The sequence below is a fragment of the Mauremys mutica genome, chromosome 4, assembly GCF_020497125.1.
Source record: "Mauremys mutica isolate MM-2020 ecotype Southern chromosome 4, ASM2049712v1, whole genome shotgun sequence".
Lineage (NCBI taxonomy): Eukaryota > Metazoa > Chordata > Testudines > Geoemydidae > Mauremys > Mauremys mutica.
Genome location: NC_059075.1, coordinates 49,846,697 through 49,864,030, shown reverse-complemented (window position 1 = coordinate 49,864,030; position 17,334 = coordinate 49,846,697). Strand labels below are relative to the sequence as shown.

Genomic DNA, 17,334 nt, shown 5'->3' with positions numbered 1-17,334 from the left:
TGTGATTCAAACTCACTCACAGACATTAAAGAATTTGACATCTGCAGAGCTCCGAACCTGGTCTGACCACAAGAATCAGTTCAAACACTTTAAGCCTGTTCTGCCACGATTTTGCCCAGGAAGGGAAGAGACGTACAGAAAATGCCCAACAGGCGGTGGGCTGCATATTGCTAAGTGTCAGATGTGAGTGGAACGCTGCTGATGGGAGAACGGTGACTCCACAGAGCCAGAGTCACACCCAAGTGGACACATGGCAATAGAAAAACTACAGGATGGGAATCCGCTGAGCAGCTGAGCAACCCAACGGCTTTGTCTTGGAGACTCCTGTTCCCAAAGGAAAATTTCCGTCCCTTCCACCAACGGGAGAGAAGGGAAGGCGAGAGAAAGGAGCCGAGCTCCCTCCTGCCCAGCAATGAGCTGTCCTTGCACAAGATGCAGCTCACAGTGCTATCCCACCAGATGGTAAGGGACTGTCTATGAGTTTGTACACGATCGCCCAAGGTTTGGCCCGGATGGGCGGCGGGGCTGTTTGCCTGTGTGTCCATCGACCCTCTGCGGGCAGAGTAGAGCTCCCCGGCCTCACTTGTCCAGGTGTGACTCCGGAGTCACTCCACAGGCGGCCAGGTTTACACGGGTGCCTGAGAATCCGTTCCGATAGGCTTGCAGGGCCGGGAGAAGAGGCCCTGCCGGCGCCCCGCGCATCTGCTTGCTGCTGCCCTCAGGCAATTTACCAGTGAGGCCGCCAGCCTGGCGCTCGCTCCCTCCCCGCCGGGTCGCCCGCCCAGGCCACCCAGGCAGCGCGGGCCTGCCCAGTGCTCATGCGCTCGCGGCAGGGTTTAAAGCGCGCGCGGGGCTCGCGGCGCTGTCACAGGCACCAGCCGCAGCAGCCGCGCCGCCAGCCAGGCCGTGTGCGGCAGCTCCCGGGGTGGGTTGTCTCTCTTCCCCCGGCTCCCCCGCCAGGAGCTCCCGGGGCCGGTCCCCGGCCGGGGTCCGCGCGGAGCCGAGCAGCCCGTGCCTGGGCGCAGCAGAGCCCGCCCTCCCCGCGCAGGTGCGCACACTCCCCCGGCCAGCCCGGTGCCGGAGACACCCCGGGGCTTGGCCACCGGCGCCCCTCACTCCAGCTAAGCGCACCCCGGGCCGGCGGGCGGCGCCAGCTAACCCTGCCGCTGCCGAGCGCCGCGCTGAAGTTCTCTTCCCTCTCCCCAGGTGCCCGCCTGCGCGGCCGCCATGTCTCCCGTGCTGATGCTGCTAGGTAGGTAGGTGGGGAGCGGCTCCGCTCCGAATCCCCCGGCGCGCCCCGCGCCCAGCTACGCTGCTCGGCTGTGGGGCCGCTACTGAACCCCTCTGCGTCTCTGATTACAGGTGGCTTCCTGCTGGCCAGCCCGGGGCGGGCAAGCGACGGCTCGGGTGAGTTATTCGTCTCCGTTATGTCTCAGAGACTCCGGTTTTTACATAGGACCCTTCATGGGTCTCCAACTGATGGTGCCTCTAAAGTGGGTCTCTGCAGGGCTGAGCCAGTTCGACACACTAGCGATCATCTCCCGCTACAACCCCGGACATACATTTCCAGCGTAGGGCTTGACTTAAGGGAATTCCGCAATTGCTAAATACAAATTTGCGCTTGGTTTTTCCAAGCGAACTTTTTTTCATTATTTAGATTAGTTTAAAATGTCTAATTGTGGGGCGTTCAAGCATCTCTGTAACTATTCACGGCTTTAATAGTCACACACCAAGTGCAAGTTAAACCACGTACAAAAGCAGCCTGGCTTGTGATTGTAGAATCCTTTTCTATCTCACCTGAAAATTTCTTACTTTAACGGTGATAGGAAAATAATAATTCTTTGTGTATGGGCTACCGGGAATTTGTTTATGCTCTAAGGTAAGAAATGACTGAACACACAGTAGCCTTTTTCTTTTATATAAAGTCTAGCACCAGCGTGACCTTGCTTTTCGCATAGTATTAGCAGATTCTGTAAAACACGCAAATATTCAGACTAAAACCACATTGATGGGATCACATCTCAGAGCTCCTAGAACTATTTATTTGTTGAATCTAGATGCTAACTGCGTCTCTTTACCCTATCGTGCCGTCATTGAGTTACTGAGCCACTGCTAGCTGCTCCAGAGTTAAGACTGCAGCACCATTTCTATTCAAAACTGGATTTTCAAAGTGCTCTGAAATCCACGTCTATATTGAAGGGAAAAAACAATGCTGTTTCCAGATGAGATGGGATGGGATGGGATGTAGCACCAGCCTTTCCTTCCCTGCATACTATCCGGTTGTGAAAGAGAATTTCGTGATGGGATAACTGTTAACTAACACTTCCTTCTGAACTTATATTATCCTCCCTCTCTCTAGCCAAAAAAGTAAACAAAACACAGCTTGCAAATGGGATTATCCAGATACAATGATACACAAGAAAAATATTTTTATTGTATTTTTATTATTTTATTCTTTAGTACCAATAATGTGCTAGATAAACAAGATACCTGCTCCAAAAAGCTAATAAACTAAACAGATCAAACATGGGAGATAGCATACGACAAAAAGTAAAATGATTGAGCAATGTTGTGTAGAATGTTTGTTTTGTTTTGTTGGTTCCATATTATTTTGACATAATTCTTTGAGGGGAGAACATAGGTTTGTAGCTATATGACAAGACTTGTCTTTTAAAAGTGAGAAGCATAGAAGGAGATGGAGAATGGAGGGGGTTGGTATTTCCAGGAGGCAAAGGTATCTAACTTCTCTATAGTGTAACAAACTGAACGGTAAATGTAGTAGTGTATGTATATGAGAGAGTGAGACATACTCACAAAGCTTAAAAAGGATTTGTCATCAGACAACCTACAAACATATTATGACTATAAGACTCAATGCAAACATTATAAGCCTGTTCTGCCATGATTTTACCCTGGAAGGGAAGAGACATATAGAAAGTGCCCAACAGACTATGGGTGGCATATTGACAAGTGTCACGGATGAGTGAAACTCTGCTGTTGGGAGAACGGTGACTCCATGGAGTCGGAATCACATCCAAGTGGACACATGGCAGTAGAAAAACTAAAGAAGGCAAATCAGTTGAGCAACTAAGGAGTGCAACCACTTTGGCTTGGGGACCATGTTCCCAAATGAAACTCTGTCTATTCCCTCCATCAATGGGAGAGAAGCAAGGGCAAAAGAAAGGATCCAGAATCGCTCCTGTCCAGCAATGAGTGTCCTGGAAGCAGAGCATCATCCTGACCCCAAATGGTGAGTGACTTCAAATTCGTATGTATCATATAAGAATTTCTTTTGCTATTTTTGTTTGTTTATTTGTTTTAACTTTTGGCAAACTCTTTAATGTTAGTATGATGGCCTGGTGTCCAATTGCTAGATACAAATCATTACTGAGGACCTCCTAACTAGGCTGTAATGCAGAACCTAAACCAGGATCAATTTTGCCCGTTTCTTTTGCAGGTCAATATAAAGAGAGGGAATAGCTTGCGACACTGGCAGGGAACAATAGAAGAACTCTTTAGGATCCTTCCTAACTGGGATAAAGTCCTGTAAATTAAAGGTCTCTGTCAAAGCAACTAAAGAGATATTAAAGGGACACTGGCAATTTAATTTATGCCCTTGCTTAGGTTTGCTTTAAATGGTTTTCCATAAGGTAATATTAACAGAAATTTGTATGCATTTAAAAAAATGAAAAGTTTAAAAAATATTTCCCCACCCACACTCACTCAACAACATGACATTAGCGCATCAGAGGTTTGGGGCAACATTTTCAAAACCACCTACATCCCATTTTCAAAAGTGACTTAAGAACCTAAGTCTCACTGAAAGTCAAAGGGATTTAGGCTCCCAAATCACTTAGGTGCTTTCAAAATTTTTACTCTTGAGCCTACTGATCCCATTGAAATCCATAGGAATATTTCAGCTCACTTCAGTGGGAGCTGGATTAGCCTCTAGATGCCACAAATGAAACTGACCATATCTGCCCAATCCTGGAAACACCTGTGTATGTTGGTAATTTGTTAGCTGGTCTTAGTTAACCCTAGGCTGTTCAAAAGGAAACAAAACAGTATAAATGAAATGTCAAAACAAACAAACAAAAACCCAGCCAACATAGCCATGACCGGTTAACACATTTTAAAACCCAGTTATCCTTGTCTATGCTCAGGGCAAAATTGTGTTAGTATAAACCTGTTAGTTAACATGTTTTCCAACATGATGCATTTTCCCAGTATAGACAAGACGTGTGGGACTATTTCTCTGTGTAATTTAAACACATGCTTGCTTGTTTGAAGGCTTGAGGCAGAAAAGGAAAGTGAATACTTCAGTTTCACTGTCCAAGCAGTACAAAAACAGCAAAAGGAAAAAAACAGCATAAGCAGTGACATGACTGAAAGCTATTTCACTCTTCATAATCCCTGGCTTTATGATAGTTTACAATGAAACTGTTCTTTAAATATATTGGGACAGATTCTGCTCTCTCCTATACCCAAGCAACACAGGGCAACATAGCCCAACATTTAGTTGTGGATTTTACCTTGATAAGACTCCCTTTAAATGTTTAGTGACTCATTTGACAGTTGTGTGAAAGTTGGTCATTTTTTTGCAGTAATAAGTAGCAGAACTGTATAGTGCAAAGATGGTAATTTAGGAAAGTACTGGATAGACAAGCTATAGAATGTGTGATGCATCCTAGGGGTATCCAGGGTTGTGAAGCACCTCACCACTGCCTGCCCCTTAGCACGAAGCAGCTATGTCTGTGCCTGCTGTGGGTCAGTTCTCTGAAACTAGTGGCCTCTAGCAGCACAAGCGCTGCCTTCCAGACCCCTGTAGGCCTCACTCCTTCTGTTCAAGCACAGACCCATGCCCGAATACTCAGTGTTCCCTGTAATGTCCAGCCCTTATCCACTGAACACTCACAGAATTACCAGGTCTGCTGTTCCCAAAGGAACAGTGTACACCATCTTGTAACTCAGGACAGCACTTTGTTTAACACCACAGCACTTAGATATATTTATAGTGAAAACAGTAATACATTTATTATCAAAGATTAGAGATTCAAATAATAATGAATAAGAACTTTGGAGACAAATGGGTGCATAAAAAACAAAATCATAACTCGCTTTCTAGAGATTAAACTAGCAAGTTACACTTTTGTCTAAAGAAACTTAACTCACCCTAAATTCTCTAGCATTTTCAACCAAGCCTGGCCTAGACCCTTCATTTATGAAGCAAAAGTGCTGTCCTTTTTCTTCCTCGGTGAAGGATGTCTGTTCAGGCTCTTTGCCCCACCCAATATACTCAAGCAAATCTCCTATATGCACCTCAAGATAAAGTTCTCTATCTCCACATCTAAAGTGTGTTTCCCTTCCTGGCAGTTCTTTTTTACAATCCTTCATTTGCATTCAGTTCAGACTGGTGATAGGGAACCCATTCTGAATGAAACAATACTCAGTTCACATGTAAACAGATAGATGAATCGATATCTCCTGTCTGACAGATAGTCACCAGAAAAGGTGAAAAACAGGTTAACACGTTGATACAAACTTTAAGAATATATATATATATATATATATTAGGACTGTCAATTAATCACAGTTAACTCACGTGATTAATCGTGATTAATTTTTTTAACACGATTAATTTTTTTGAGTTAATAGCAGTTTTAATCTCACTTTTTAACATGGACTGCCCATTAAAATTTATTAAATATTTTTTGACGTTTTTCTACATTTTCAAATGTATTGATTTCAATTACAACACAGGATACAAAGTGTACAGTGTGCACTTTATATTATTTTATTACAAATATTTCCACTGTAAAAATGATAAACAAAATATTTTTCAATTCACGTCATACTGTAGTGCAAACTCTTTATTGTGAAAGTGCAACTTACAAATGTAGATTTTTTTTGTTACATAACTGCACTCAAAAACAAAACAATATAAAACTTTAGAGCCTACAAGTCCACTCAGTCCTACTTCTTGTTCAGCCAATCACTAAAACAGACAAGTTTGTTTACATTTACGGGCGATAATGCGGCTGGCTTCTTATTTACAATGTCACCTGAAAGTGAGAACATGTGTTCACATGGCACTTTTGTAGCCAGCAATGCAAGGTATTTACATGCCAGATATGCTAAACATTTGTATGCCCCTTCATGCTTCGGCCACCATTCTAGAGGACATGCTTGCATGCTGATGATGCTTGTTAAAAAAAAAAAGTGTTAATTAAATTTGTGACTGAACTTCTTGGGGGAAGAGTTGTATATCTCCTGGTCTGTTTTACTGGAATTCTGCCATATATTTCATGTTATAGCACTCTCGGATGATGACCCAGCACATGTTCGTTTTAAGAACACTTTCGCTGCAGATTTGACAAAACACAAAGAAGGTACCAATGTGAGATTTCTAAAATTCATATTACTCATATTTGCAAGCAATTAAAATGGCTCCTGGTTCTTGACCCAAGGTTTAAGAATCTGAAGTGCCTTCCAAAATCTGAGAAGGATGAGGTTTGGAGCATGCTTTCAGAAGTCTTAAAAGAGTAACACTCTGATGTGCAGAGCTGGCTTTAGGCACCAGCGCAGCAAGCAGGTGCTTGGGGCGGCCAACGGAAAGGGGCCGCACATCTGGCTCTTTTGCGGCAGGTCCCTCAGTCCCTCTCAGAGGGAAGGACCTGCCGCCAAATTGCAGCCAAAGAACGGTCTACCGCCACCGAAGTGCTGCCGATCATGGCTTTTTTTTTTTCTTCGCCGCTTCGGGTGGCAAAAACACTGGAGCCGGCCCTGCTGATGTGGAAACTACAGAACCCGAACGACCAAAAAAGAAAATCAACCTTTTGCTGGTGGCATCTGACTCAGATGATGAAAGTGAACATACATCGGTCTGCACTGCTTTGAATTGTTATCGAGCAGAATCCTGCAAACATATCCTCTAGAATGGTGGTTGAAGCATGAAGGGACATACGAATCTTTAATACATCTGGCATATATTTAATATATCTTAAGACACCGGCTACAACAGTGCCATGTGAACACCTGTTCTCACTTTCAGGTGATATTGTAAATAAGAAGTGGGCAGCATTATCTTCTGCAAATGTAAACAAACTTGTTTGTCTGAGTGACTGACTGAACAAGAAGTAGGACTGAGTGGACTTGTAGGCTCTAAAGTTTTACTTTGTTTTATTTTTGAATGCAGTTATTTTTTGTACATAGTTCTACATTTGTAAGTTCAACTTTCATGATAAAGAGATTGTATTATAGTAGTTGTCTGAGATGAGTTGAAAAATACTATTTCTTTTGGTTTTTATAGCACAAATAGTTGTAATAAAAATAAATATAAAATGAGCACTGTAAACTTTGTGTTCTGTGTTGTAACTGAAATCAATATGAAAATGTAGAAAATATCCAAAAATATTTAAATATTCTATTATTAACAGTACGATTAATTGCATGATTAATCTTGCAATGAATATTTTTAATCGTTTGAAAGCCCTAATATATACATAATTCTTTACATAGCATCTGTACATACATTTCACAGTGATATTGCTGTCTGGTGTGACACTTGCTTTCATTTGAGACCTCAGATGGCATTCTTTGGTGAACCAGAATGCACACACGAGAATCAGGAGATTCCTGTAACCCTTCTGCACTCCCTTGCCAGGTGGCATTAAGAGGTTCTTGAGTCACAAAATGTTTAAGCCTATAGTATGGTTATTTGATGGATGTCATAGGAGAGAAGACAGACTTAAACGCCTTTGTAATAGGTTCTCCCTTGTCTTTTGTAGGTCCAGCACTGAAGCAAGACATCCATCCTTATCTTTCTACATGGAACTTCCTCCATTAAATCATGTTTTAATCAGGAAGAAATACAGTGTGTTTCCACACAATATTCTGAGGTGTTGTGTTTCTGTGACGTATAGAGTGTATGTGCAAGCCATGATAGAGTGGAAGTTTGGTCATTTTCTTGGAGTTTTTAAAACCCAATCCTTCATTCACTGTGCACTCCAAATGCCACTGGGAGTCTATAGTGGACATGAATGGATCTGTGATGATAAATTGCAAGATAAGCTTTTCTCCTGCAACGTAATTAGATTTAGGGTCTAGGTTTTCAAATTCCCATCACAAAACATTTTCATGAAATTAAGGGAAAGTTCTATCAAATTCATTCAGAAATAGAACGGGGATCGAGTGAAAAATACTTAGGAGTGTAACTTATGGGTAACTATTTTCATTAGCATTTATCTACTACAATTGTTATTTGCAGTTAAGGTAGGCACAGATAGTCAAACCACTGAATATTTAAAAGGACCTCTCTATGTTTCAAATGTTTTAATGCATTGAACAGGCTTTATCCTCAGTGTTGAATTTGGATGTGTACTTAAGAAGGTAAAAAGTTTGGCATCAGACCAAAATGATTATTAATTTCTAAATTATTATTAATTATGCATATACCAAATTGCTGTACTGGAGAAGAACAATACAAACATAACAGTAATATTAACTGTAACATGGGGAGACTGGTGGAGGTCTACAAATGAACATTTAAAAGTAGAGGAAAACTTATTAGACCATACAAGTATGGAAAGGGTGAGACTATGAATCAAATCCAGCTCCCATGTCTGTGGCTGCAGAGTTCTTCCTGGCAGCAGAATTGATGTAGTTCTTCTGAACTAGGAAAGGAGTTGGATTGTTTGGGGGAAGGGCTATGCAAGAAATGCATATCACTGTGCAGCTGAGAGAGGCATTGTGGGAGGACCAGAGGCTCTTGACCCTTTGGCCCTTCCTCTGTTCCCAAAATCACTACTGTGATGCATGTGTGGGGTACAACATGTTATCTCAGCCACCAGAGCTGAGATACCCTGTGCAGTGGCTCTGTAGCTGCACAGCAGTCTGTGGAGAGGTATCTCTTAGAGATAACCTGTGTACATCTCACTATTTGGGTTGAATGCTAGATTCCTGCATTTGTCCCTAAATTAGCCATTTCACCAGGAGCCAGTTTAATTGCTTGCAAATATGAGTAATGTGAATTTCAGAAAGTCAATTAAAATCAAAGAGCATGCTGAATTTTCCATAGATTACCAAGACACATGACAAATGAAAGAGGAAAGCCAGGCAAGGGACTATCAGGACACATCAGCATCATGGCAACAGGCACCATTACATAGCCATGAATTTATGAAGATTAAACCAAAAAAGATGTAACTAATTCCCTGAGAGGAACTTAAAATAACAAATTATAATCAAAAGGAAAATCTGTTTCTCTTATCACAGGGACAGACTAGCTCTACAACCTTGCACACAATGGGCTGGCATGAAGCAGAGAGTGGACTATATAATAGTGTCAGTGAGCCAGAGGAAAAGACCTTTAGGTTGCTCACTTGTAGTGATGGGTACAGTAGTATCTTTAAATAACTGAGATCATTGGGGAAGGGAGACTGTGGGAACTCTAATTAATTATACTACAGAGGATTTTTGTAAGCACTTTGTGGGTTCAAAGTTCCTTACAGACTCTAACTACTTAATCCCCACAACACTCCTTTGAGGCTGGTAAATATTTGTGCCCCTTTTATAGCTGTAGAAACTGAGAATGAGAAGTTAATGACCAGAATTTCAAAGGTACTTGATATCAGTGGGAGCTGGGGTTGTACTGCTCAGCACCTCTGACAACCAGGTAATCCCATGATGTGTTATCCAGTCAGCAAGGGAAATGAGAATAGAGCTTTGGACTTCCAGACTTGTACTTAAACAATTATACCAGGCCACCTGCCTCATCTGCTCTTGGAAGTGTACACGGTTCCCATTGATACTAATGGAATTGGATAGGAGTATTGTCATGACTGTAACAAAAAATGGGGAATCTCTTAGCCTGAAGACACTTCCTTACATTATTTATAGAAGAGGAGTTATACCCTCATTGCCAGTATGCTCTTGATTTTATTTTAGCCATTTGCTTTCCTGGAAATATTTAGTCAAATTTTTGGACCTGCTACTTTTAAATCTGAAAATCATATGAAACTATTTACAGAGATAAAATTGTTTCCTTTACATTTAAAAAAAACCCAGTCTGGATTAAACTTAACCTGTTTGTTCAAGTACAATTGCCTTATATACTGGAAATATTTTTGAGGCAAGTGGTATGAGCTTTCTGAATAATAATACCCTGTGGCTTAGGCTCTGACCCAATGTAAGTATTATATCTGAAAGCAAGTAGTACCCAGAGAGTAATGCAGAATTTAAGTGCTGTGGCTGTCACTTCCAGAGAATTAGAAGCACTAAAAATATGCTTAGTTCTGTATAAGACTCAAATTTTAAAAGTCCCTGTCCCTGCCCTGAAGATCCTACAATATAAATAGGACAAGATGGACCCTAGAGGCACAGAAAGATGTTAACTTTTTTTTTTAAGTAAAACAAAAACATTTCATAAATATCCAAAAAAAAGTATTTTAAATGATTTGACAAAGCTTAGAGGTCCTCATTTCACTCCTTCCCCTTCCCCATTTTAAGTCTCTCATATTATAGGTTTAATTTTCAAAATATCAGATGCCAAGGCTCTTCTGCAAAACTGCATGCGTATCTGGTACACACAATTACTGTGATTAAATGTGTAATATGGTATTTGCACACAGAAATATCCAGAAAGTTATCTCACAACTCCTCCTGCATTTCTGTTCCTAGCACTTCTTCTATTTTGAAAATAAGGCCCTTACTGGCAAATGCATTGATAAAAATCTAAACTAACACATTTATAAAATAATAAATGAGATAAAAATGTGACTTTCTGGGTGGTCTCACTGGCATGCAGTATGTTCAATATGCTAATGAAAAACAGAATTGTTTGCTGTGATCCCAAGGTAAAGCAGTTTTAGTAATAGTATCACATGTGATCTTTGCTGCAAGTATGAGTGATATGGATAGGGCTGTCCCAGAGGGGGAGAAGGGGGAGTTTGCCCCAGGACTTCCTATTTGAGAGGACCCCCAAAGCAAGTAGTGCTGCAACCTGGTGCACCGGGTCACAGCAACACTCACTGAAATTTGGCCCAGCAGCCCCTCTGTCATGATGTCCAGGTCACAATGCCCAGAGTGGGGAGCCGGGCTCAGACCCTCATGACACGAATCAAGCTGCTGCTGCCAGGTGGACCCCCCCAATTCCCCATCTGGGCCTCCTCTCATGATGAGGGGGGGCCTCACTTACAGAGTTAGTCCCAGACCCCCCTAAAAACCTCTGCAGCCCAGGGTATGTACTGGTGAAGCTGGTAAAGAACTATTTTGTATGCTCTAGGAAGTTACTGGGGAAGTTCAGTGGCCTACAGGAGGTCAGACTAGATGATCACAATGGTCCCTTCTGGCCTTGGAATCTATTCAGATCCATTTAACATGGTTTTTTCTTTATGCTGGTAGAATTTCTACATTTTAGGCCTATAGGCTGAATAGCTGATGATACAGTAGTTAATGGAGAGTAAAAAAATCTGTTGCAAAGACATCAGGGGCAAGATTTGTTCTTAGAAAGTCAATATCGGTATCCAGTCAGGGGTCAGATTGTGAGGCAGAAGTGATGTTACTCCTGAAAAAATCCCAAGTTTGCCACACTCCCACACTAGTTGGATGTGCTACGTTGACTGGGGATAGAATAGTTAATGATGTTGCACATTAAATACCAAGTTCTCAAAAGAACTAGGCTTGATCCTCATGCAAAAAATGTGTGCACAGGAGTGACCCTACATTTGTGTGCTGTTACCATACGTATATTTGCATATGGTAAGCCATCTAAAATCATTGCATGACTAACTGCCAAATTCCCACATACAGTCACAGTAATTGTTCACACAATGTAGGTGCAAGGCTTTCAGATTTTCAGTTTTGAAAACTTGCCCCTTATGGTAACCATCATTATACTTCAGAATTAACATCATACAGCATAGTGAGAGAAATGGAGCAGTTCACACATTTTAGAACTATTGTTTCTCTGAAGATGAATTATGACATAGGTTCATATTTGAAAAATGTCTTCACCAGTTCAAAAATTTACCAAGTAATATTTTTAGGTTTTAATAAAAAATAAATTTTGCAGACATTGATGGAGATAAAAGAGAAGTGCTAATATGGCATACTGTCTCAACCAGACCCCTACATCCAGTTAAGTCGTTTGACCATCCATTTCCATTACATAGAAATATCTTGTAAAATAACTTGGCTTTCCCTTTGTATACTTACATAATGGAAAGCCTCTCTGGAAAATAGCTTTAGGTACTTGTGATTTGCACAGCTGTATTTAGGAATCTCAGAAAGTGGGAATATATTTGATGCAGGGAACTGTCTACAGTAACTGAAGTAGTATATTGGCTGTTGTAATTTCTTTTCAACTTTATTTATTATTTAAATATTTAAGTAAATTTTCTTATGCTAATCTTAATGATTGAATGTTTATGGTATATTTTAGCTACTATACAAAATGTAAGGTACTGTATGTTAAATAGTTATTGTTGCTAAAAAGAGAAAATAATATGCCTGAGCTAACAATAGAAAAAACAGAAGTAAAAGACAGCAACTTCCCATGGGACAAAGGTACCTGACTCACTGAGGTGCTTTTCAAAATCCCAGCCAAAGACAAACATGAAGTTTTCACTTTGCCAAGTTACATTTTATCTATGTCTATTGACCACGCGGTTGACTTGTTTTCACTGTGTCCTTTGTTACTTAAGGATGACATTTGTTTTAAAAGACTGACTAAAAGCAGCTTCAGTTATTTGCACTAAGCTTTCTGTACTGTCTATGAAGACAAGCTCTGTGAAGCTCAAAAGCTTGTACCTTCCACCAGCAGAAGTTGGTCCATTAAAAGATGGACCCACCTTGTCTCTCCTATACTCTCCATGGCAGTGGTTTACATGTTCTAGAAATAGGTAGCTTTGCAATAATAGACCTAATTCACTCTTGCTGAGGCAGACAGATGAATATCTAACCTCACTGCACTGGCCTAAATTTTTCTGATAGTCTTAATGGGAGTGAAGTGAAGTGAAGTGAAGTGAAGGTGGTACCATTGTCACCTTCTCTTATGAATTCCATCTTGGATGGTGGCTTCAGCTTCTGCTGAGAGCTTCTTAGGAGCTCTGTTGGTGGAGGCTGTCCAGCGGACAGTCTGAGTCAAAACATCCCTGACCCTCGTTCCTTTCATGGACAGTGCTGCCCACTTTTGGGGGTTCATTGGCTCTGAGCAGCCTTCCTCATGCCCGTATGCCCTAGTAATAGAGAAAGCTGCTGCTGCTGCTTTGAACTGCTGGTGCCTTTCTCCTCCAATGCCCTCCAGCTTTCCACCATCATCTGTGTTGTCCTCTGCTGAATGTAGCTCAGTGCTTTCAATCATTTCTTGTTGGTTCTTGCTTTTTCCAACATGATTGTGAAACAAGAGTGTGTAATCTTCCTTGTCATTGCCCATGATATATGCTGTGACCGAATCCTTAAAGCCAGACTGCAGTACAAGACAAGGCTGTAGCTTAAATTCAAATTAAAATGTGTGCTTTAAACTGAGATACGGTGGGTAGATTGGAAATGATCCTCCAGATTCATTATAATAGGCTGTTCAAGCCTCAGAGCTCAATTTTTTCTTTTCCTCTTTAGCCCCCACTACCATCACATGCCTTACAAGGGGAGTTGACCTCAGAAAGGAGAGAGCAGATGTCCTCTGTCCAGCAGACTGCCCGCTATGGCAGTTCTATGTCTTTGGGAATGTAGTTTATGCCTCCCTTTCCAGCATCTGTGGCGCTGCCATTCACAGGTAAGCTAGAAGACTACTAATCAAGATGACAAGGAAACATATTTTAGAAATTAACTATATTTTTCAGTTGTAACCTTTGGCTGCCACCCGAATTATGGATATTCCTGACAATTCTCAAAACACACCGACAAAATGTCATTAAAAGACTTCAAGTCAAATACAGCTTGGAGTAAGTGGCTGTAACTTTCATAAAGTCTCTGGGACAAATTCAACAGTGACAATAATGATACAAAGATGCTCTTAAAACTGGTGTAAATGGCAAAGTAGAATAACTTGCACTAGCCTGGCAACTGGTGCGCAATGAGTATAATTTATAGATATGGGAGGTGGAAGTGAGCAGACTATAGCCTGAAAAGTTACTAGTTGGAAGGTGTAAGATAAAGTAGGCTTCCGCTCTCCTCCTTTCTTATGCCACACCATTCTCAACACTGCTCAAGTCAATTTCAGTCCCAGTTTAAGCTGACACAACAATGATCAGGGTGAATTTACTGCATGCAGCATACAAGCTCAATATTAATCAATCAATTTACATTAATTTACCAATTATATTTGTTTTCATGACTACAGTTTACACAATGTGTAATGTACACCACCACTTATGTTGCTGCAAAATTTTGCATATGAATCTGGGTATTTGGATAGCAAGAAAAGGATTTTGAATATATTTTTAATTACTGTCACTATACGGGCCATCAGGCATTTAGTGTGGGTTAGAAATATTTCAGTATTAAATATAATTTTTAAAAGAAATAATTTGTTTCCTTTTAAGGGTAATTAATTATGGAAGTTAGGTAATGTAGCATGTTATGACCTTAAAACAAAATTACTCAAATTATAGTGTAGTTTTTGTGCACTATGTAGCTCTTGGGGTTAAAATTTGGGGGAACATCTATGTTCTAAGGAAGGATTTGTCCTACTGCATGTGATTGGCTGGGGCACATGACTTACAAGATGAGGCTGAGGGAATGGGGGTTATTTAGTCTACAGAAGAAGAGTGAGGGGGGATTTGATAGCAGCCTTCAGCTACTTGAAGGGGGGTTCCAAAGAGGATGAAGCTCAGCTTTTCTCAGTGGTGACAGATGACAGAACAAGAAGCAATGGTCACAAGTTTCAGGGGGGATGTCTAGGTTGGATACTAGGAAACACTATTTCACTAGGAGGGTGGTGAAGCACTGAAATGGGTTACTGGGGTGTGGGAAGGGTGGAATTGCCATCCTTAGAGATTTTTAAGGCCTGGCTTTACAAAGCCCTGGTTGGGATGATTTAGTTGGTGTTGGTCCTGCTTTGAGAAGGGGATTGGACTAGATGACCTCCTGAGGTCTCTTCCAACCTATGAATATTCTATTCTATTCTATGATTAACAATGCTTGTAGCATAGATTTCAGTCAAAGATTCTGCAGGTACATAAAAAGAACTTATTTTATTACGTTTATAGGCAAACCAGCCTCCTACACACTTCAGAAGAACAAGCAGTATTTGAATAGTATCTGACTATTTGTATTTGACTCTAATTATGCACTCACATACTGCAATGATTAGGCAAGTTACAGTAACGGTAAAGTTCTTTTGCCTATTTCCAGTAATATGATTCTTGAGAGCAGCAGTTCTCACAGCCCAAAAATATTGTGTGGGCATAGGACTTTTTTTTTTCACAGCTTAATATACTTCATTTGTTTTTATCTGTATACTCTCTTTCTTCCCTAAGAATGAATTATGAACATGTGGATCTTTGTCCCTCCCTAGTAGCTGGTCTATAAAATATGTTAATACATCTGCCACTTTTCCAGCTAAGCAATAAAGTGTTTAGCTGGCTCATACTATTAGCCTTAGAGGTCTCAAGTTCAAACCCCACTGCTGGCAGCAGTAGTGTCAATTACACAAGCAGAAAACTTGATAAAAATTTGAGGCTCTCTCTATGCATCATAAAGGAGCAGGAATAGGCACAACCAAACTTGTTCGTGCTTGGTTTTGCTGCACAGTTCCCTTCTGTAATGCTGCATATCTCAATCTATACATTCCATGTAAAACTTTAAAACAAACGAAAAAAACCTCCTCACTGCATCTCACATTACATACTAATGGTACTGGCCCAGTTTCAGGAGAATAATCTAGTTTTAACCTCTGCTTTAAAAAGAAGAAAAAAAACCCCAACACCTAAACTCTAATTATTATTCTTTTAAGAAATTATTTCTTCTCTGGTGTTTTTGCTTATTCTTTTAGGGTGAAAAACCACTTCACCTGTGTAAAGCATGAGCATGGGGAGGTTGTGCTGGGGAAATTTAAACTCCCACCACACTCCCAACCAGGGTTAGGCAATGGGCAATATACTACCCTCTACACATGTACTGAACTCTTCTTGAAATCCCAGTTTGTAGAGGCATTTACTTGCTGTACAATAGTATTGTGTATGTTTCCTGAAAGCTACGCAACTAGTTTTTATGCTTTTTAGTGAGTACAAATACAATACAGTACAGTACTTTAGATTTTAAAAAGTTAACAGCACAAGAACGTGCTGTAAAAACTTTTAATGCAAGTTATTAAAGAACTGACTTTGCAACCAAAAATGAAAGAATTCTTCACAGTAAAACTGTATTTGAATAAAAAATAGGCCCATGTGACAGTTTAGATGCAAATCTGGAGTCAGGATTTGGAACTAACCCATCACTAATTCAGGGCTGGATTCTCCAATCCTTCCTCACACGAGTAGTCCCCTTTACTCAATGGACTACTTGCTAGAGTAATACTATTTGACAAGTGTAATGACTGTAGAATATGGCCCCAAATAATTCCCTATACTGTAACTGATGTGAGGTTTTGTGCCCATTTCGGTTATTGTATTAAATCCTTCCTTTCCTTTTAATATGCCTAATTACTGTCAAGATATGGAACATCACCAGCCTTTTCCTGACTAGACAATAAAAGGTATAGCTCTGTCATGGGAAGTGGAAGGGAACCTACTGATGATGATTATGCCTAGGCATGAGGAACTGAGCTAAAGCTACCCATGAAACATTAGTTGGATTAATAATCAGAAGGCAAAATTGAGGACCAGATCCTCAGCTGGGGTAATAGTGGCCTAGATTCCAAATTACACCAGCTAAGGATCTGGCCCAATATGTTAATTTTTAGATAACTTTTAAAGCCTAGTCAGAGGTGGAACATGCCTCAAGTCTGACACTGGATTCCCATACTGCCAGTGTCACAAGAAATGTCACACTTTTACCAAGTTAGCTATATTAGTCTTTAGGACACAGGCTAATCCCAAGGGGTATGAGAATTTCCTGAGTTGTGGTGGTCACTAGGAGAAAATTGGCAGAGAGTTTGTTTGGCCAGAGGAATGCACTTCTGGGCAGTTAGGTCTGTTGGGAAACTTTGGCCCACTGCCTGCTCCTGCTGGGGGGGTCTTGTTCCTAAGTCATGCCAGAAACATGAAGTGCAGTGGAAGCAGAGACAACAGAACCTGTGTTGTAGGAAGAAGCTGGCACTGAACCCAGAACAGCTCTGGGTCAAAGATGGAGAATACAGGCAGGCCAGCAGCAGCAAGCTGCAGTTGGGAAGGATGC

At 41.0% G+C, this 17,334-nt stretch overlaps 1 protein-coding gene across 1 annotated transcript in view; it reads left to right on the top strand.

Annotated features, from left to right (window-relative positions):
- Window positions 1-685: 685 nt before the first annotated feature.
- COCH (cochlin) overlaps window positions 686-17,334 on the top strand; it is a 36,543-nt gene continuing 19,894 nt past the window's right edge. The window contains exons 1-4 of the mRNA XM_045015647.1: window positions 686-733; window positions 1,207-1,252; window positions 1,363-1,407; window positions 13,615-13,771. Coding sequence (XP_044871582.1) covers window positions 1,228-1,252; window positions 1,363-1,407; window positions 13,615-13,771 — 227 coding nt within the window. The 5' untranslated portion in view covers window positions 686-733; window positions 1,207-1,227. The remainder of the gene's footprint in view (window positions 734-1,206; window positions 1,253-1,362; window positions 1,408-13,614; window positions 13,772-17,334) is intronic.